Source organism: Cydia strobilella, chromosome 23, assembly GCF_947568885.1.
Source record: "Cydia strobilella chromosome 23, ilCydStro3.1, whole genome shotgun sequence".
NCBI lineage: Eukaryota > Metazoa > Arthropoda > Insecta > Lepidoptera > Tortricidae > Cydia > Cydia strobilella.
Genome location: NC_086063.1, coordinates 3,872,907 through 3,895,675, shown reverse-complemented (window position 1 = coordinate 3,895,675; position 22,769 = coordinate 3,872,907). Strand labels below are relative to the sequence as shown.

Genomic DNA, 22,769 nt, shown 5'->3' with positions numbered 1-22,769 from the left:
AATTTCAACTGTCTAGCTATCACGGTTCATGAGATACAGCCTGGTGACAGACGGACAGACGGACAGCGGAGTCTTAGTAATAGGGTTCCATTTTTACCCCTTGGGTACGGAAACCTAAAAAGGGACGACCAGAAAAACCAATAGGAACTATAGAAAGTAATGAGCCAACTGCCAGGATCAGGGTTTTTTTAAAGGAACATTGCAGGAAAGTTTGGGTAAGTAAACAAACAGGTAAAAACTTTTGTTCTAAAAAGTCACAGCGATACGATAGCGATCTGTCAGTGTCAAAAGTGACGTCTTTGGTTGAAGAAAGTTGTCAGGACGCCAAATGTCAACACTACCCAAGTACCCATCTGCAACGGGTGCAGTAGGTTCAGCTAGCAGTTTTATAAATCGTAGCGCTTGTTTAGAATCACAATACGGTCGCTAATAATTTAATTATACAGAAATACAGACTTTATTGGTAAATATAAACAGTACATTTTACACGTCATAAACACTATTGAGTACTTAATTATAACTTTATCATTAGATATAAGTATATAACAAACAAGTAACATTATTAGTAGGTAGGTAGGTACTATATATAACCTGTTTTCGAACGGTGCTGGGTCAATTATATACTTACCGGCGCACTCGTAAAGTCAGCAATACGATAGTATGCCTGATCTATAAGAAATTATTTAAGTCACATCTAACAATCTTACACTTCTCACAATTAGCAATCTTGAAGCCTTTCTATAGTAACTTCATCAATTCAAACCCGATTTCTTGACTCGCTCGATAGAAAAAAATCACGAACATAGATCTAAAAGGCACCATAAAAATTAGTAACTTTTTTGCACAAAAGCTAAAAATGCGAAAATTGCTTCTAAAAATGCGTAATATTATTTTTAATCAAACTCAACAATTCCTTTTTTTGTTATAACTAACAAAAAAATAAAATTCAAAACCATGATATCTGCGAACCCGGGCCCGCACGCTCAGTGACAGTGTGAGAAGACCCTGAACCCACGGGGCCTTAAGAGTGAAGAGGTCAAGACAGAGCAGTTACTTTCGCGATTACTATTATAGTAGGTATCCGATATAGAACTTTCACATTTGTAATATTAGTAGGATTAAGTAGCAAACTCGCAAGATCAACAGCTTACCACATAATCAACTGTAAGTACCAACATAGGTACGCCTGATTAAAGTTAGCAGTAGATCAATAACGCAACTTTGATGGAATCCACACCGCTAGATGAGCAAAGTTGCCAACTTTGGTGACCTTTAGCTGTCGTACGGGAAATATTAATCAATCAATCAATATATTTTATTTCAGACCATGTCCATAGGGTTAGTGTACATTCCCTTAAGCCTGTTAGTTTTTAAACCTATACTAACTTATAAACTAAGCCTCTGGATCCCATATGTACATTGTCCCAATGTTTCCAGAAGGCTAAAGCAGGCGACTCTAACACTAGGCGCACTGTATCCATCTATTACGGAGTTATATCTATCTTTGATTAGATGTAGCATTTGGGGAGAAATAGGAACAAGATACACAAATTCAATCCCAATTAAATTGTAACAATAAAAATATAAGTAAATACCCAAAATAAAATCGCAAAAGTTTAGTTTTGCGCCATCTGTGAACAGATTTCGGTACTTTTTCACTGCCCACGTTGCTGGATGTGGAATAGGTACATATGGGCCCAAAACTGCAAGTTCTCACTTGTTTGCATAGATGTCGCTTTTATTAGTTATGTTATAGAGTTAGCAAATAAAAATGTACATACAAATTTTGTATTGCTGTAGGTGTAGGACTGTAGGTACGTATTTTGTAAATCTGTGCCTTATCGCATTTGTACCACAAGTACAAACTACAGCTGTGTTGCGTTGCTACAGAGCAACGCAGAATAAAAGTTCATAAATATCTACGCATGTCTACCCATGGATCTTGGAAGGTGCATGATATTTTTTGATACCTATGAACAATAAAGGTCAGGTTTGGAAAAATAAGAAGGTAATTTTAGTACCTGATATTTATTTATTTTTATAACAAGCCTCTTACAATAGTCACAGCTAAATAATGTTCATAATTGTATTACATGTTTAATCAAAGGCATTTCTCAACCATTTCTGTCTTATAATAACAAGTCAACTACCCACATCTGCTAGTCAATCTCAAAATTGAATACTAAGCTTCAACTTACACTTTGATTATTTACAGTAATACACATTGGAGTTAATTATGTATATGTGACGTTTTCAACCAAAAGGTACCACATTGTCACTTGTCGATAAGGTTGATTTCGAATTGAAGCTATATGGAAATAGCGCCTTATTGACAACCGACAATTACCCTTTTGGTTGAAAATGGCACATATAATAGCAATACAAAAAAATCACCTAAAATGAAATATGGCTTAAAGTATGCAAGTCACATATTTTAGAGTTGAGCCTATAAAATAACAATTTCCGAAGTTTTAATCTGAATGATCTGCCAATGGGCTAAACTTTTACTTTATAGATCAATCATACAACAATACATTCCTGGCACTTGACAATATAATGTGAACTGTGCCACAAGTTCAAAAAACAACAATATTATGTAACATTTAATCACTAAAATGTACAAGAATACAAGCTAATATCACAGCGAATTAAGGTACTATTGATGTTCTATCTTATCCTCGCTAAACTGAGACGATATCCAAGTCAACGCCCATTTTAAATTCGTCAGCATATATTTCAAAGCTTTCGTCCAATGTTCTTCCGAGTTAAACTGTATTTTGATAGAATAAGCATGAGGCGGGGATGCTGTGTCCTCAATCTTTCCCTTGTCTATTCTGTACGGAAGACAAAAGCCCGTATTTCCCTTTTCAACTTGTTCCTTAAATTGCTGCAGGCAATCCAAAAAAGCAACCATTGCGGCATCAAATTTTGTGTCCCATAGAAACCGGAAGCCGCCAGAACCGTATAACGGTAAAACCTTTTGATCTTCTAATACTTCTATATAGGAATGATTCCCAAATGGCACAAGACGGTATCGTTGAAAGCAGAAATTTATTTTCTTCGCTAAGGATGAGAGTAGTAACACAGTTTGGCCCCAAGCTGCATTAATTTCTGACCAGTCAACTGGAGCAGTAGGTAATCGTCCAAGTCTAAAGTTATTTATAATGCCAAATTGCCCTGAATCCGAAATGTGGAATGTTGCTTTAAAAATATTCGTCTTTTTAAGCTTCTCCAGCTGAGTTTGAGTATACGCTAACTGACATTCGTAAAACTTCATCTGATCTTCGGTAATCATCAAATCTTTGCGATATCTCGTATATTCCCTCCAATAGACATCCTGCTCTTTTTCCAATCTCTCTTTCTCCTTCTCTTGAATCTCAATTTCATCTTTCATAGCCTTTTCTTCTTTTTGCAAAGACGATAGTTCTTTTAAAAGCCTGTCTTGTTCCTGCTTCATGTCTTCAAGTTCTTTCTCAAGTCCTTCCAAGTTTAAATCTTCCTTATCATTCTCTAGCTTTTTTAAATAGTCGTTATAGTCTTTCCATTCCGCTTCAGTTGATCTCAACTGGTTGTCCATAAGTTCTAGAAGCGTGTCTGTACATTCATCACACAAAGGATGGTCCACATCAGAGTTGTTCGATAAACAGTCAAATAGAGTCGCTTTTACGTGCAACTGGTGGCCCACTGAGGTAGTTTCCCAACCATCTGATATCACCATAAACCCATTCGCTCCATTCCCTGACTCGGACATACGAAATGGGGGCACGTAATGTTCCAAGCTCGATGATTGCATATCCAAATCAGCCTCATTATTGCGACGAATCTGCAGCGTCAAATCTGCAATAGTATGCTCCCCCAAGTTGTTCAAAGACTCATCTAACTTTAAAGGCTGAAGACATCGCTGGCAGGAAAAATTCACGAAAGATTTCGAATCGCTCATCTTTGACTTACTTCCACAATTGCGTCATTTAATCAAAATGTCCACTGATGATAAATTAAACTATTAATTATTGTAATAATTTCTTAAATCGTTTTGTTAGTGATAGTTCTTTATATTATAACTAGAATTGATTTTCCAAACAAAGAAAATTAGCACAGCAAATCTGCAATTTATTATGACATTTCTAGGTAATGACGCAAGAGTGACAGTCTGACAGTTGACACATATGACATATGTAGGCTTGTTTGAGACAACGATAATACTGCTGTGTGTACTATCTCGCAAACAAGTAAAATATCCATATTGCTTACCGGGCCTAATTTTTTTTAGGGTTCCGTACCCAAAGGGTAAAACAAAGAGTAAAGTAAGTATAGTGTAAAAAACGAGACCCTATTACTAAGACTCCACTGTCCGTCTGTCTGTCTGTCACCAGGCTGTAGCCTGTATCTCATGAACCGTGATAGCTACACAGTTGAAATTTTCACAGATGATGTATTTATGTTTGCCGCTATAACAACAAATACTAAAAAGTACGGAACCCTCGGTGGGCGAGTCCGAATCTTCTTTCTAAGAATGGAGTTAAATAGAGACTTTCACTGTGTGAGTATATAATAATAAAGATTGCAGGTAATAAAACGAGTAGAATAAGAATCCTTATGTATGATATCAGTAGTTATATAATATAGGTATGTAATATCATTGAGAAAAGAAATAAAAAGTTTTACTGTAAAATACAATATGATTCTAATACAATAAGTAGAAGTTGGCGAGTAATTTTGAGTTTTGAGTGCCATTAAAATGTAAGTTTTGTATTTCATAAATCAAACAAATGATAATTCTTTAAGAACTTTATTTCACTTGTAGACTAGAATACATGTAATCATTTGAAACATATACAGCACCTTAAAGTTCACACAAATTATTAGCTTACACGTAAGTGGCCTATTTCCACATTTTCCGTGGCTAATAAATTAAATCAAATATGGCAATAAAAAAAACGAAAAAAAATGTAGGTACAGTTGGTGTCCTAACATAAGTGTCCACTTTTTTAAGCAGCTAGTATGGCAAAATGGGTACTCAAGTTGGGGCTCTTAACTGAAACACACCATCGCACCGCACCAAGCTCATTGTGCGATGGTGTGTTACTGTTTTTACGTCCGACAAGAAATTATTTATATTAAAAAGTGGCAATCCTGTATTAGTGTCGTCTCGTTATTTGAAAGGGAAAACACTACAGTATTGTCACTTTTTAATTTCTACAATTTCTTGTCGGACTATACTGTATGTACTAATGTGAAAGCAATCTTCCACGCGTATTTTTTTGACTTTCTGCCGTTGATATCAACAGCTTGCCGTCTTAAAAATAAGGATGATAGGCCATCAACTAAAAACGTGTCGCGCACGGATAAAACGGTCTATCATACAAAATCATTATCATTACCTACTGTATTAGACCAGTCAGAATTTGTCTGAGATAAATAAAAAATAAAAATTGGTAAGAAATAAATAAATAAAGTGAAGACCACGAAAGTCAGACCATAGAGATTCTTCCGCGAAATTTCAATTTTCGCGGTAGACCCTCAAGTATTGCCAATCTCTTATGGCAGAATTGTTGCAAAAGTGACCGCATTCAGCTTTAAATAATAGTTCCTAATCTCTCCTGTGGCGCTAGTTAGGCTCTGGGACATGAGTATAACATGAACCAACAAATAACCCGACCAAATTACGTAGGTTGTTTTTGGTAGTATTTCGGTGTATGGTGGCGCCGCCTAATTACTGTTTTTTGATGGACACTTTTCATACATAGAGATTTGGCTCATTTATATAGTCTCCATGCCCTCAAGCTAACCCTGTTTGACACGCTCAGAGGTCTATGACATCGACATAACTAAAAGCCATAACAGACAGGCGCACCGCACCGCGACCTTGGTGCGGTCAGATTATTTCTTTCTCGCTCTCACTTATAGCTGCGTCCTTAACGGACGTACGGCGGACCACCTTCCATACGATCGGACAGACCGGACCAAAGTCGCGGTTCGGTACGCCGTCTGTTACAGATTTAATGTTGCAGTTTCTACATTTACTTCACATTCTCAAACAATTCCAATTTAAATGTTCTAGTCACATAATAAGTATAATATAATATAATTGTAGCAGTAAATAGTATGTCAGAAAATATGAAAACTTACAAGCTAACACTGGAAGGTACTAAATGAGGTAAAACATGAGAAATAGTAGGATATAACTCTCTAATAATTAAATCAGTTCTATTACTTAAATGAGTTAACAAAATAAAATCTTTTTACTTAAAACTAGTTTAAAATATTTACAACAATGCATTGTTTTTGCATTTTTACAAAGATTAGATACAAAGATGTGGAAAACATGGCAATTTTCGTTTTAGCCCCCTCCTGCACACTCGTGAGCGAATCGCGGCGCGAAGGCGCAAACTTGAGTGTGAAGTCTAGTTCGCTGATCAGTGAAATCGACTCCACACTCGCGTTCGCGGCTTCCCTCGTAGTCTGGAGCGGGCTATAGATTGAGGCTACGTTTGAAGGCTTCTACAAACATTGCAACTAATTACATGCGATTTTAGATAGGTATACCCTGGCAAGCCAAATTGGCCGCCTTTTTCTACTGACAAAGCTGGCTTGCCAGAGTATAAATAAGTGGGTAATCGCCGGCTAAGTAGGAGCAAAGAAATCAATCAATGGATCAAATGCCGCAAGTATGCAATTATTGCAAATCGTATGCGATTATCGGTGACGTTTGTAGTTCGTAGAGGACATTAGTCTTTCAGTAATCAATTTATATATTTTAAATTTGAATCAGTATGTACACACGTACTGAACGATCAAACCCGCTGTCGGGAAAATGGATTTTTGAAATTAGAACTATTCGTCACGCACCAGGCCCGATCTGGTACTAGCATCTCTCTTAAACGGAAGGACAGGGTGTTTTAAATACCATACGATTGTCCACTTATGCCCCATTGCTAAGATAATGGGTAGGTTCTTGTAGCTGATGGTAGTAGGAGTTGGGGAGCAGGGCAGGGGCCAGGCCGCCTTGAGGGCCGGCGTACTGTGCTGGTACTAGCATCTCTCTGAAATAAAACAATAATTTGATATAATGGCAAATCATAAGACTTCTACAAATATTTATTCTGGTTTTGTTTGGTCATGACCACTGGTTCTAGAGTTAGACCAGGGGTGCGAAACTCCTCGCTTCGGGAAAACTCGGCTCCGTTCGGCTCAGCATTGCTCCGAGCAATTATTAAAATCGGACGCCTGCCTAATAAATCGGTAATAAAATGCAATTGCATTTCCGGCAGCCCTCCCTCTCTCGCCCTTCACAAGATGGGCCCACACAAAAAGCGACTAGTATTATTGTTACATTTTTTTTTACAATGGTACCAATAATAATTAAACGTATATCGCTTAAAATTTTACTGTTTGGCTACTTAATTAGCGTATCGAACCTCTAAAGGGTACATGACCCCAAAACGTTGAAATAAATAAAAGCGCTCAACGAAACGGCACGTCTCGAACATAAAATTCCGGTAGGTAACATAAATTATACACAATACCCGAAAAAAAAACATTCGAGATTCAAAAGTGACCAATGAGGGCCAAGGTGTTTTTACCAGCCAGTCTGGTTTTAATTCTACTTTTAAGGTTCCGTAAAGTCTGACCAGGAAAGGAATAATAATGATCACGCGCCATGTTGCGGAATTTCACTGGAACTAATATTTTCATACTATAGCTATACTTAAATATCACCCTATACATGAAAATATCAGCACCCGGGTCGGTTGCACCAACTGTTTGTGATCGAGTTCGCTAAATTTTATTGTATGGAAAGTTTCATAGTAAACCGCCGCGGCGCGCCGGTTGACGTTGATCAGTCTGTTAAGTGCGGATGGTGCAACTGGCACTTACTCTGACAAGACAACTTTACGGCATTACGATCTCCTTGCTTAGTCGGTAGCGGTAGTAGGATCCTGCCTTACGAAGCTGTAGGTCGCGGGTTCGAATCTCAGTAAGAGCATTTATTTGTTCGTTTACCACGAATATTTGTTTCTGTATTATGGACTAGTATGGATGTTATTTATGTATCTAAGTAGGTATTTATCTACATTAGTATGTACAGTCAGCAAAGCTATTAGCTTGGCATCCCTGCATACACATTTATCAAATTTAAAACTTATTAATAATACGTGTTAAAATACCTCCCACATATAACTAACTATATTATTTATTAAGTAACTGTTATTTTCTAAAAAGCTTGTGACTAAGCTTATACAGAATGGAAAAAATTAATGGGCCCTGGAGGGAAAGTGCCTTAAAACCTTAAGTTAGCTCATTTTACTTAAGGGAAACATTATTTTATTTTTAAAAAGAAACAAAACTGGATTGTTTTTTTTTTCTTTTTTTCTTAAATTTCGCTTATCTAAAAATATTCTTGAATACTAAATATTCGATTTTATGGATATTTTGTACGATAGACGAGTGTAAGACCTAATGTTTCTTGGGGAAATGTTATCACTAACATTAATTGCAATGTGTAAATTAGAATTAATAGAATAGAAAAACTGTACTATTGTGTGCCCTTACAGGGTGTCATGAACTGGCTATATAAAATGTAACACCTTATTATGTACATGACAATGCAATATTGAATAAATAAATGACTAAACTGTATCGACTAGTAGAATAAAATAAGGTGTTTATTTTTTTATTTTTTTGTCGGTTTGATTCTTGGGCGAGACAAGCGAATTACAAAAATCTTTATTAATTATAGGTCTTTAACACTACAACGCTACAATTAATACTTTAATTTACAACCGCTGAGACATTGCTAAAGAACGTTTTTCAAATATCTATATATATAAACGTAAAAGTCCTGACTGACTGACTGACTCACTTAAATCAACGCCCAGCCCAAACCGTTGGACCTAGAGAGCTGATTTTTTCACAATAGGTAGTTTTTATAACGTTAGTATCCACTAAGAAGGGGTTTTTCAAAATTTATCCCCTAAGGGGATGAAATGAGGGTCCAACGTTTGTATGGGGTTCAAGTTTTATTTTAAGCTATGAATTCGAACCTTGGGTATAAGATATATTATTAAAAAACAAGAAAAGTACTTTCAGCGTTAATTCATCCACTATGGTGGTGAAAAAGGGGTTGAAAGTTTGTATGGAGATCAAAAATTTTATCAAATGAAATATATAACCACCAACATACAAATCCACGCGTACGAAGTCGCGGGCAACAGCTATTTTTTTATATTTCTCAAAATAAATGCTACCGGTCTTTTCAAAAGCACATGTGGTCAACCAAACCCAAAGTGTCTCCTTGATAAATGAGTCGCTGTTTGAAACAATGGGCATTATGGACATTAACTAGAAAAAAGATCGCTGGGGGCGGGAAAGTAATTTGTTAGTTGAATTCCGTGTAGTTTAAACCATGTTTATTTTAAACATGTGTTGGTTAATGAGGATCACATTAGCGTACACTAGATATTTCTTGTATTTGAGCATTATCGATTTTATTTGACTCAACTGTCCAAAAACAAGGTTCTTTAAAATAGTTAGTTCAGTTTTAATACAAACTGTATTGGGGTTCAGTTTCCGTTATTAGTTTACAGCAAATTTTGTAAGGGTAAGGTTCTTAATTGTCGGTATACCTATTAAGGACTGAATTTAAAAAAAAAACTGTTGTAAAGGTAGACCTACAGTTGATTCAGAATCAGTAAGATCAGAATTTACGCTTGAAATAAATCGCTACTACCATAGAGATGCAATGCAATGATAATTCGTCCTTTCACAAACTGAAAATGTACCTTTTGCTTGACAAACTCACATACCATCGGACTAAACGATGTTTCAGAGACCACCTGGCCTCCTAAATAATTCTTCTAGGTACCTAGTAGGTACCTACCTAAGTTTAAGTACTCAAGTCCATAAAAATAGTAGACTAAACATTAACAATATAGCTCGACTTCAAGCCCAGCGCCATCATACAAAAACAAACATTAGGTAGGTACAGCCAAGTGTAATAATATGGGTACAATATAACTTACTCAAAAATATGTCTCATATTTTTAATTCGCTGACATAAGAGCTAAAACCAACCCTAAATTACGCACTGTCCAACTATATTTACCACTACATTTTTGCAAATATTTTTTTATTTTATTTATTTATTTATATATTCTAATTTACAACTTAATTACTAAACATTTATATTCTCGCCAAACTGTTACGTTTGATGGCGAGATGCGCTCAGTTTTTATACACTTAACCTATTAAACTAGTAAATATATCATATATTACATCTTATCTTATCTTATTCTATGGAACATATTTTTGAGTATGATGTGTGCACCCATATTTTTACACTTGACATAGTACATAGCTACTCGTAGGGTAAACTCGCATTATTTGGTGACACGCCTAATTCGGTAATACAAGTTTTGAAGCATGACACCGAGAAAAGCTAGTGAATTAGGGTATTTTAAATAGGCCTCACGGCAATAAGCCGCCGAAGCCGTGAAGCCGTGAGGTCCCATTTAAAAGGCCCTGATTCACTTGCTTTCCTGGGTGTCATGCTTTAAAACTTGTATCACCGAATTAGGCGTGTCAGAGTTTACCCTACAAATTTATTCGTCAAAAACTTCGCCTTATCGATATTTCAAATTAAAATAATCAAAACAAAATACTGCACGCCCAAACAATCAACGAGACAATGAAACATGCACTTTAACCCAAGGGAATAAATTTCAAATTATCTTGTAGCAAACCCAACGAAGTATTTCATAAACATAGACGTCTTTTGAAAACAATAAGAGCCTAATATAAGACCGGAACTCATTCAATTTTTAACTTAAAGCACTATAGTGATAAGATTGAATTTAGAATGATATTGGGTTAAACCTGTAGCATCTTTGTTTTTTTTTAAATGTTGAAGTGACCTCTATGTGGACCGACAAAGGATAACAAGGGAGCTTTCAAAGGAAGTCATAAATTAGACTTTATTTGTTTTTAAATTCTGCTTCAGGCAAATAATAGTTGGGGGCCGTATAGTACCTAGTAGTAGATACTAACTTATTTTATTCCAAAGTATTAGCAATACAAAAAAAAAGTTACTGTTATTAACAGAAAGAGTTTGGGTAGATAACTGGGCGTTTTATAAAACCTGATTCCTTCCAATCTGGACATTCTTGGGCTCATTCTACTCAGAATCGACAGCATTCTCCATTCTGCCATTAAAAAAAGATGTCCTAACATATCAATTTCATTACGTTACGTTTTTGTGCGATTTTTTTCACTTGTTTTTGCGTGACGTAGTGGAATGTACAATTTTCATACAAATTTTTGGGACATTTTTTTTATCATGAGGATTGAATATGCTAGTGATTCTGAGTTGAAAGAACACAAAAACACCAGGATCTGTGAGAATCAGGTTTTCAATATTTATTTTAGAAAACGCCCAACTACCTTTTAAGCCTACCTTTTTTTTTGCTTTTATTATTATTTGATTATTATTTTGTGTCGTCTTGTATTTGTATTGTGGGCTAAAAATACACGATATTTTATTTTATTTTATTTTTATTTTTTTAAGGACGGAAATAGGTTTTCATTTTGGAAATTTGCCTTTTGGGGGAAAAGAACAAATAGGAAAGGAGCGGAGTCGCGGCACAGATAAAATAAACTCGTTTAAAACAGCGACGAAACATAATTTAGAGACTCGCGGCACAATGGGGTTAGCAACTGTCAAAGGTTTGCATAGATGGCGCCATCTTAGCTTGCCCCTTTTTCTATGAGATTAGGCGAAGGGCTGGCATCGAGGGCATCAAATTCCATTAAAAATTTTTTTTGATTATTCTAGGGATTGACCGGGCAAGCTATGATGGCGCCATCTGCTAAATACTTCAACGGCCAACCCCAATCCCGTAAAGTCAATTTTGAGCAAGACTTCTATATATCTAGTTACTCTAGTTTATTGGGGCAATAAGAATATAATAGGATAGAGCGGTACTGTCATAAAAAAAATTGTAGCCACAGTAAATTCACTGCCATCTATCGACACACGATTAAAACTAAAAGTAAAAATATCAAAAAATGTATTTATGTATGGATAAATGATTTTTTTAACTGCATTAATTATTTTCATATGATTTTGACCCATGTTCTTTCACTGATATGCGTTAAAATTGTTAAATGACAAACGAAACCGTCAGCGCCATCTATACGAGAGTAGGTCAAAGGTAGTGGCGCCATCTGATCGAGAATCAAATTTTCTTGATTCGAGGCACGTTTTTTCCTTAGACTGTATTCATCTATTACGGAGTTATATCTATCTTTGGTTGGGGTAAAAGTAGGAAAATACTCACGGTCTGTTAATCTGCTGAGGTGTCCGGTCTCGCTGCCGACGGTTTTTGAACCAGTTAGAGACTTGAGTGAGAGTCAGCCCGGTTTTACGCGCCAAAGCTCTCTTCTCGTCTGGCGTTGGGTACCTGCAAAGAGGATATAATAGGATAGAGCGAACTAAAAATAAAAATATCAAAAAATGTATTTATAGTATATGAAGGGTACACGGAAAGAACATGTCTAAATGTTTTTTTTATTTGCAATATTTGCATTAATTATTTTTATATTATTTTGACCTGTGTTCTCTCACTGATATGCATTAAAATTGATAAATAACAAACGAAACCGTCAACGCCATCTATACGAGAGTAGGCCAAAGGTAGTGGCGCCATCTGATCGAGAATCAAATTTTCTTAATTTTTCGTGGCACGTTTCAACTCAGAATCACTAGTATATTCAATCCTGATGATAAAAAAATTACCCAAAAATTGATTTGAAAATTGTACATTTCACTACGTCAGGCGTACAAAAAAAATTCACACTAAAACGTGACGTTTGCGGGAATGGACATTTTGGGACATCTTTTTTTAATGGCAGGATGTAGAATGCTGTCGATTCTGAGTAGAATGAGCCCAAGAATGTCCAGATTTAAAAGAATCAGGTTTTCAATATTTATTTTAGAAAACGCCCATTTATCATAGAAGTTGTAAATAAAATGCCACTTCCTCATCAGTGTTTGAAGAATAAAGAAGTGTTTGAGTGTTTAAGCATAGAGTAACTTATACTAGAGCGGTACTGTCATAGTAAATTTTGTAACCCCAGTAAATTCACTGCCATCTGTCGACACACTTTAAAACTAAAAATAAATATTTATAAAAATACGATAAAATGTATTTAAATATGGATAAATGATTGTTTTTATTTGCATTAATTATTTTTATGATTTTGACCCATGTTCTTTCACTGATATGCGTTAGAATTATAAATAACAAACGAAACCGTCAACGCCCTCTATACGAGTGTAGGCCAAAACTAGTGGCGCCCTCTGATCGAGAATCAAATTTTCGTGATTTTCGAGGCACGTTTTTTCCTTAGACTGTATCCATCTATTACGGAGTTATATCTATCTTTGGTTTAAGATAAGAGCTGATGTGGTAAAGAGGAAATTATATTTCAAAGTTGATTTCCCGTAAATATTTAGTAAAAATAATTATATTTGTACCATAACTAATAACTATGTAGTTATAATTACCTATTTCGGTAGTAGCATTCTTTCAAGGCGTTCCTGCTTTTCTCTTTAAAGCAGTAAACGGTTTCCTCGCCATCCCAGATGGTCTTTGGTAGCGGATATTTCTTCCTGAGCCTATATTTATCCACAGCACCTGTACGTAAATGACATAAAAATATAATAATATGATATATTCATATATATAATATCACATAAAAATGCTTTAAATAAAACCTAAGATACTAATTACCAAACCTTTAGCAGGAAATATTTTTCCCCTCACTAGCTCGGAAAGTTGTCTTTTATCCTTCAAAACAAGCGGGGGAAAACGCGTTTTATCCACTAGTGGGGAAAGTAATTTGACCTTGGATGGAGCGTGTTTAAGTAGCTTGACAGATAACAAAACGTAAAACGCTCATGGTAATGGTTCGTTCGATATTAATTATCATTAAATAAATGGTTTGAGAATCTAATAAAAATACCAAATTTAGCTTTATTTAATGATTTTAAGTCATAAACCTTAAAATTCCATAAGAAACGTTTGTTTTTTATAATGATGTTAAATATTATTCTGAACGCACAAGTTGAGTCGATGCAATTTCAAAACGCATCGTTGACATTTCATACGTCAGAAATGTCAACATTGTCAACAAATTTTTTACTTGAAAACTTCTCGCGTAAAAATACAGAACTTCCAGAGTTTTCTGTTATAATATCGTAAAAAAATTAGTGATTCCAGTGATGAAGATGATCTAACGCCTGTGGATGTTGCACTTTCCTCGCTATAGTGAGGTGAAAAGTTTTGTGTTACACACGGGTGCAAATGTATTTTACTTCTCGTGTGTTGAAACACTCGCGGGTAAAATACAACTTTGCACCCTTGTATAACAAATAACTATTTTTATATAGGACATTTTTACACAAACTGACTAACCCCACGGTAAGCTCAAGAAGGCATGTGTTGTGGGTACTCAGACAACGATATATAACATATAAATACTTAAATGCATAGAAAACAACCATGACTCAGCAACAAATATCTGTGTCATCACACAAATAAATGCCCTTACCGGGATACGAACCCAGGACCATCGGTTTCACAGGCAGGGTCACTAGTCCTAGTCCCTCTAAGCCAGACCGATCGCCAAAAACACAAAATCTGTTTATTTTTTGGAAATTCATAGAAAGTTTTTATTTCGCACCTTTTTCTACTGACAAAGTTGTTTGACCTATATCTACAATATTCTCTATGGTCTTACCTAATTTCCTTCCTCGAACTTTCTCCGCCTCCTTGTAGTGAGCCTTGAACCATAGAGTCTGTAGAGCGTTGTGGTGTTTTGGCGGGAAGGCGTGCGCCTCCAATATGGCGTATAGCTCTTGAAATGCTCCTCTATGGTACGCTACTAAAGCGCGGGCTCTGAAAGTTTATTTTAGTTTAGAACCGCGTTATTTTAGTCTTATTGAATAACTGTTCATTTAATCCAATAAAAAAAATTAGTAATAATCACAATTCTTTTCTAAATCCCAGGACAACAAACTTTATAATCGCAAGAAGTCGATTTTGTTATTTTATGTAGTAATTTGTAGAGGTAATATCATTAGAGGCGGCCTCTCGAGGAAAATGTTTCCGCACCTCAATGAAGTGCATGCACTTCATTGCTACTGGCTAGCTGCGCTTATTCTTTAGCTTAGACAGACGTCCAACGCAAAAAATGGCGGACACCTCGCGGACACAATTTGTTCTCGACAGCTTGTCTATACATATATGTCAGTGATAATTTGTGGGAATTACATTTTAATATTACCAAAGTAATGTAAAATATAGCTAGCACCTGTAATGACAGCTAAACTTTAGTGTCAATGACTAAAAGTTTGTTTTAACGCCGTCAACAAAACAGGTTTGTTATTTCTACCAAAGTATTTTTTTCCGATATTTACAATATTTACATGTAGTTTAAAATACCATCAAATTACTGAATTTTATTTACTGCGAGGTGAAAGTGAAGGCCATACTGACTAATCCCGAAATGGGGAAAACATTCTTGCTCTTCCATAGAGAATATTGATATTCTATACGCAGAAGGGGGAAAAATCGAATATTGTGAGTGTTGTGTGTCGACCCGGTGACATCCCTAGTGCGCAAAACGTTCAAGTTAATAAACAAGACCAAGTGCGGGTAGTTCGAAAAACTCGCGCGCCTAGAAGATGTTGATGTCAACTTTAGCCAGTCTTCTCCGAGACCACGGGGACAACGCCGTCCTCGAAACGTAGGAGGTAAATTTAAAACTTATTTTACGCGATTAAGTCCCGTCGTTGTTGAATAATAATTTCAGAGTTGGTTGGTTAAAAGTTGTTCAGTATGACCGGCCTAGTTACCTCGCATTAATATGCCGGCCATAATTGGCTAAGGGTTGTAACATCCAGTAGGTATGGTTCAGGTGACCGAACTTTTAAAATCCTATTTAAGTAGCTTCATTGAATGTAGATACCGAATAACTATAGTTTGTCAAAGGACTGTGTCATTTCAAACATAGACAGAGAGAATCATACTATCTTTGTCTTACACTAGTACTAGCACCCAAAAGAAAAGTACTAGTATAGTTTTTTTTGTTCTTATTTACTGCCAATTGGGTTTGACCAACTGTATTACATTTCCAGTAACATAAAAAGCTATATCCAGACTTTAAATGATTTTTTTTATGACGACACACCATATTCATCATATTTCCATGAAAAGACTTTCCCATTATCATGAAAACTGACCCGCACATCCTCCTATTCACACATTACAAGGAAAACATACCTGAGTACTGTTTCGCTTCCACGAAGCAGCTCACTCGGCGGCAAACTCCACAGAAACTCCGACAATTTCTCTATATCACCCTTCTGCTGTAACGCCTCACACACACACTGGACTTGCTCGAAATTGAAGTTTAAACACCGTCTAGTATTCTCGTTTTCAGCGAAATACGACTGCGTTACTCTTTCCCGTTCTACCGGCACTTCGAAAGTCTGTTCCGTCATACGCAGCAGCGTCAGACTCGATTCGTTTTGAGCATAATTCATTTCTTCGTTGAAATTGGAACGCATGCGATCGTCGAATGTTTCTTCTTCGTTGTTTTTGAAGCGTTCGACCAGTTCCTTGAATTCGCGGACGTAGGGTAGTTTCGATTCGTAGCAGTCGCGGAACTTTTTGTTGCGTTGTGGGGTTAGGTAGTTGTCGAAGGCCATTTTGTTGGTATCTAAAAGAAATTTGTCTCGTTAGGCTAAATTGTTATCTAGGTTTTCAAGCTAAGATGAAGATGATCTAATGTTCAGCTAATAATCGCCAAGGTCCAAGGGCTTAACGTGGGCATTAATATCCAGCAGAGGGTTCAGTTCAACAGCGCGTAGCTCGGTTTCGACGGACTGTCGTTATGACTGCATAGAACGCTCGAGCCTCGGTTTCCGTCCGGTGGTCTTTATCTAAGAGCCACCCCACACTAGCGTCTTTTTAGCGTCGGCGCTATGGAAAAATGGCGTCGCTGCGCAGTTTTTTTTTTTTGAAATTGAAATCATTTATTGCATATCACATAGCAGGTACAGGTGTTCTTAAATATAAGCTGTTCATGTGACGCCCTGTTAGGGCACGGCAACAGTTCCACATACGGGAAACATACTTATTTAATCTAAAGTTATACATTATTATTTACATATGTGCCAAACAATTAATTAATTATTTTACATTTAAATAAAATCTGCCATGCACAATATCAAATACAATTACAATCAATCTACGATCACAAGTATCACAAAAGAGATATTATACATCTTCAAAAAATTCTCTGATATTATAGTAACATTTATCTAACAGAAATGTTTTTAGTTTCTTGCTAAACAGGCTTAATTTACTCTCGTTTTTTATGTTATTTGGGAGGTGATTATATATTTTTATTGACATATAGTGTGGGCTAGATGTGAACAGTTTCAGTTTAGAAAAGGGAAGTTTCAGTTTATTTAAATTTCGGTCGTTTCTTTTGGGTAGTGTTTCAGGAGAATATAGTTCGCTATGTTTTTTTACAAATTTGCTGGTCTCTAGAATATATATAGAGGTAAGAGTGAGTATTTTATACTTTACAAAAAATGGCTTACAGGTTTCCATTTCGTCAATGTTGGCCATTATTCTGATGCATCTTTTTTGAAGAATAAATATTTTATCTATGTCGGTACTATTACCCCATAATACGATTCCGTAGGATAATCTGGAGTGAGCAGTTGCACCAACGTCATAGAGTTGACTAGACGCTGATGCTCGAGAGCTAGTGTAACCCTAACGGCCCGGCCACGACATCGCGCGGCGGCGGCAGCGGCGAGCGGCGGCCATAGGATGGAGCGAGACACAGCGATCGGACCTTTCGTTTCCACCTATGGCCGCCGCTCGCCGCTGCCGCGATGTCGTCGGGCCGTAAAAGCTATGTTTGCATCAGCGTTGCTTCGCCTCTACGAATAGTATGTAAGAGTGCTGGGACCTGTAATATCTGACCTTTCTGGTTATCGAAGGGGAACAGCGAAGTCTCTGATTCATCTGTGTCGCTGGCGGGGCTGAGGCAGCTCCCGCAGTCCATGGCCGTGGATTTCATCCCCGAACGAAATTACTGTTAGAAAAAAAAAGTGATTTATAGAAACCTAAAACCTAGCTGAATATGCTTTTAAAATATTTATCCTGATTAGATAATTTGACTTGAGGGTTAATTGGTAGTCTTTTGCTGCGATCTTAGGCAATTCAGAACGCATTAGGGTTCCGTACCCAAAGGGTAAAAACGGGACCCTATTACTAAGACTCCGCTGTCCGTCTGTCTGTCAGCAGGCTGTATCTCATGAATCGTGGTAGCTAGACAGTTGAAATTTTCACAGATGATGTATTTCTGTTGCCGCTGTAACAACAAATACTAAAAAGTACGGAACCCTCGGTGGGCGAGTCCGACTCGCACTTGGCCGGTTTTTTTTAGTGTAGGTACCTAGTCTGCTAAATGTAACTTTATCGAAGTCATTTGCAACAAAACCTAGCCTGTCACCATTATCAGGTTCTGAAGAATTGATAACTGCGCATCAAGAACCTAAAATAAAGTCATCTATGAATCGTCAAGCGTTTAAGTAACAAAGTGGGTCCAAAAAATAAAAAAATAATGAAAAATGTATTCTGCAAGGAAGCCTCAAGGACTTTTTTACAAGACAATACAACATTTACAGTGACATCATATAGTCCGGGTGCTTGTTTGTCGCAACAGTACAAAATAACCGGCTGTATTGAAAGTAAAACAAATTCAAATTCAAAACAAAAGTTTATTAATGTCTTAAACTTTTAGTCGAATGATACTTTCGCATAAGTATATACTTGCCATAATAGTCATTTCGCATAATATTCATTTGGCAGAATTTTCTAAGTGGGTTAGGTTAGGGTTTTCTGCCAAATAATATTATGCAAAAAGAAATAATGCGAAAGGTAATTCTGCCAAACGACATTTCTGCCAAGTAACATTATGCAATACAAAAATATGTCAAAAAACTTTCTGCAACACAATAGGGAACCCTCCTAGTATTTAGGTGAATTATTTTCAATCACGCAAGTTGGTTTTGAATTTACAGTAGTTCTTTTTAATTTTTATTGTCACTATTATAGCCTTTAAGGTACAGTCAACAATACTATTCGCTTAGCACCTTTGCATACAAACTTCTATGCAGGGGGCTTTGCTCTGCAGCTAATTGTACAAATTAGGAATGAAACTTTCCGTAAAACAAGCATACCTAACGGCTCGCTGGAGGATAAGCCGTTGCCATAACCTATGGCCGTTTGACAAATGATTTCAATCCAAATAAAAAAAAACGAAATTAAATTTCACTTCAAGCTAATGTCTATTAAAAACTGTGCAAACTTTACTCAGGCGGTTGGTGTATGTAGTGTTAGTGTTAGTTTTTATTTAAATACTAGCAGGTAGATGTTTGCTTACATAGTATTGGACAAAATACCTATAGTATAAATTTTCGTTTTCGCTTAATAGTTTTAGTTTAGTTTATTGTTCTACCCCTCGTGCTAATACTGAGACCCGAGTAAGCGTGAGTGAAACACAATTTTTTCACCACACCACATTGATTTCGAATATTAAAGAGTTTTTCCAAACGGATGTAAGTTAAAAATCCTTAGCACACATCCAAAAACTGTAGCCAACCATATCACAAACCGTGTGAATAAACCGGAAAACCTAATTCATTAAAAAAACTGACCGAATTCTGTGTAAAAACACGCGCGCTCCAAGTCAAAATATGAACTGAAAATATTCGGTAGCCACGTAAAATACCAGCTTGTTGCCAAAACATCATAGGATGTCTATACTTTCTTATTCATAACTGAATGGTAAGTAATTCGAAGAGGATATTCAATTTAAATAAACAAATGGTTTTACACGGGTTTCTTTCATACACGGCACGCTAGACTGCTTGAGTACCCAGGTAGCAAAATGACGTCAAATGACGTCAGCGACGTCGTAATGACGTAATAATGCCGTTATTATGACGTCGCTGACGTCATTTTACGTCATTTTGCTACCTGGGTAGATATTGGAGACATGGAAGAGCAATGAAATGGGTTACTTTGAGTGGGAAAATACAAGGATATAGACCAGTGCCCTGTTTATCAAAAGCATGTAGCTTGTAATACAAGCGGAACTCCCTTTTTGACAGCTTTTGTTAGAGAGGGACTTCCACTTGTATTACAAGCTACAAGCTTTTGATAAACAGGGCTCTGGGGCCCGTTTATCAAAAGCTTGTAGCTTAATACAAGTGGAAGTCCCTTTCTAACAAAAGCTGTCAAAAAGGGACTTCCACTCGTATTACAAGCTACAAGCTTTTGATAAACAGGGCTCTGGGGCCCGTTTATCAAAAGCTTGTAGCTTAATACAAGTGGAAGTCCCTTTCTAACAAAAGCTGTCAAAAAGGGACTTCCACTCGTATTACAAGCTACAAGCTTTTGATAAACGGGCCCCTGTTTTGGGTGTAGCAATAATGAACACTAAACAGGTACACGATAGTGTGTATATTGTTTATTTTAACGCAAACTGATGAATAAGTTTTTTGTTAAAATAATAATTTTTTGATGATACAAGCTTTTATCGCTGACTGTATTTTTCTTTCAACAGACTACTAATACTTATGGAAACAATTGTAACAAACCCAACACAATTAGGTTGCATTGTTTTATTACAGTTCCTATGGCCACCTCCTGTGTATATCATCGGATCAGCTCGATGGTACCATAATATTGCATTATCAGATTATCACACAACTTACATACTTATATGATGCGAAATTTCAGCTCAATCGAATGGGTGGTATAATTTAGCTTGCAAGATTTGACCTAAACAAATATATTACAAACATTGCAGGTTGTTAATATTGTCTTCGGTTACCGCGATAGTTACTCATGAAATAAAACTTTGAAAACGGATTATATCGCGTATAATGAATTTATAATACATCCTGACGTTTCGAAATCTTTACAGCGTTCGTGGTCAACGGGTGACTAAGGAAAAACTACAAAGTGCAAAAATACCCACATACAAAAAATAATGGAGCATCATAAACTATAACATCAACAACTATATGTGACGTTTTCAATTAAAAGGTACCACATTGTCGGTTGTCGATAAGCTTGATTTCAAATTCAAGCTATATGGAAATAGCGCCTTATTGACAACCGACAATAAGTACCCTTTTGATTGAGAATGGCACATATATCATCACCTAGTACCCATAGTCCATTGAGCCTAGATCGATTTGTATACGATTGTCCCCAAATAGTTATTTATGTTTAATTATATCCTCAGTATTGAGGGACCGACTGAAGAGATATCGGTAAATCGGGTCGCCAATAATTGGTTAATTATGATTAAATATAATTGACCACCCTTACAGAGCTTGAGAAAAAAAATGAATAAGCTCCAGGGTTTCCTGTCGGATAGGTTTGATTTAGGTACTATCTGTGATACTGATAACGATAACCCAGAACTAGGGCATAAATATCGGAATTCTGATATCCTGAAATACCGAAGTATCGGACCGATATTTACGATATTACTTATATCGGAATTGGAAAGGACCAATATCGAAATATCGGAGTTCCGATTTCGGGCCTTTTACTTACGTTTTATAAATAAAAAAGTAATACGACGAAAACTGCGATTGTTGCGAATATTTAGTTCAATAGACCTGTCTAAACAGAACTGTCTGACTGTCTGTTTTACAGAACATGCATAGGTTGATTATGTTAATAAATTGTATAGGTATTTACATGTAGTAAGTAACAAAACATTAAAAACAAACCACTATTTACTATTTATTGACTATGTACTTAACTGGTTTTACCTTTTTTTGCGGCGATATTAAATACCGGTATTAATTCTAGAATTCCGGTATTGTAGGTCAATGTCGGATTTCAATACCGGTATTGATAATCAATTAATATTGAATAGCCTAGATTAGTGACAAAATAATACATTGTGTGCAATTAGAGCAGATAGAAATAAAGAATCATAAACGTGTAAAAACCGTTGTGCGGTAGTGACCAATAAAACCAAATTAAAATTAATTGTGATAATAACGATACAAATTAAGCAGTAACGGTATTATTATTTTGTGTTTTTCTTTTAACTATAAGCGTACCTATATCACTTATGATAAAATTAAATTAAAGCTCCAAGTAGAAATATAAATACATTAGTACTAGATATCTCCATGACGTATTCAAATATGTCCCTAAAATTATTATCTTAGTTTAAAATTACAAAAAAAATATAACTTTTTAATTATTTATGAAAAAACCTATTAAATAAACACCAAATCTAAATAAAAATAATCTCACCTCAAATACTATATTATCTTGCACAAAATCACAAACACTTTTCAACACAAAAATAACTGTCACACACCCTCACACGGCGAGCACTAAGGGTCATATGACAAGGTGTAGGCTTTCAAAGTGCACGAGCGAGACGGCAACAGCGGGGCGGGGCCTTGCTGGCTGAATACTAGTTGAAAAATAAACTTTTTTTTTAATTGACCTCTATGGTCCCGCCTCGCGCCTTTTTGGAGAGAACTTGACCAGTTTGACCATTCAAAATGTCGGTTTTAGTAAATTCATATTTTTTCATAATAGAACAATGTTTTATTGTTTACAATAATTTGATTTGTGTTTAAT

General features: G+C 36.1%; 2 protein-coding genes across 2 annotated transcripts; both read right to left on the bottom strand.

Moving 5' to 3' along the window:
- Positions 1-2,590: 2,590 nt before the first annotated feature.
- LOC134751851 (beclin-1-like protein) lies at positions 2,591-4,123 on the bottom strand. The gene has a single exon (XM_063687354.1). It carries the CDS (start codon positions 3,938-3,940, stop codon positions 2,657-2,659), a length of 1,284 nt encoding a protein of 427 aa, XP_063543424.1. The 5' UTR covers positions 3,941-4,123; the 3' UTR covers positions 2,591-2,656.
- A 650-nt stretch (positions 4,124-4,773) lies between these two features.
- Positions 4,774-22,521, bottom strand: LOC134751785 (homeobox protein six1-like). The gene is made up of 7 exons (XM_063687275.1): positions 22,434-22,521; positions 18,063-18,174; positions 16,344-16,782; positions 14,800-14,957; positions 13,565-13,694; positions 12,336-12,458; positions 4,774-7,043 (listed from the first exon to the last, which is right to left on the bottom strand). Exons 2-7 carry the CDS (start codon positions 18,157-18,159, stop codon positions 6,923-6,925), a joined length of 1,068 nt encoding a protein of 355 aa, XP_063543345.1. The 5' UTR covers positions 18,160-18,174; positions 22,434-22,521; the 3' UTR covers positions 4,774-6,922.
- Positions 22,522-22,769: the final 248 nt, after the last annotated feature.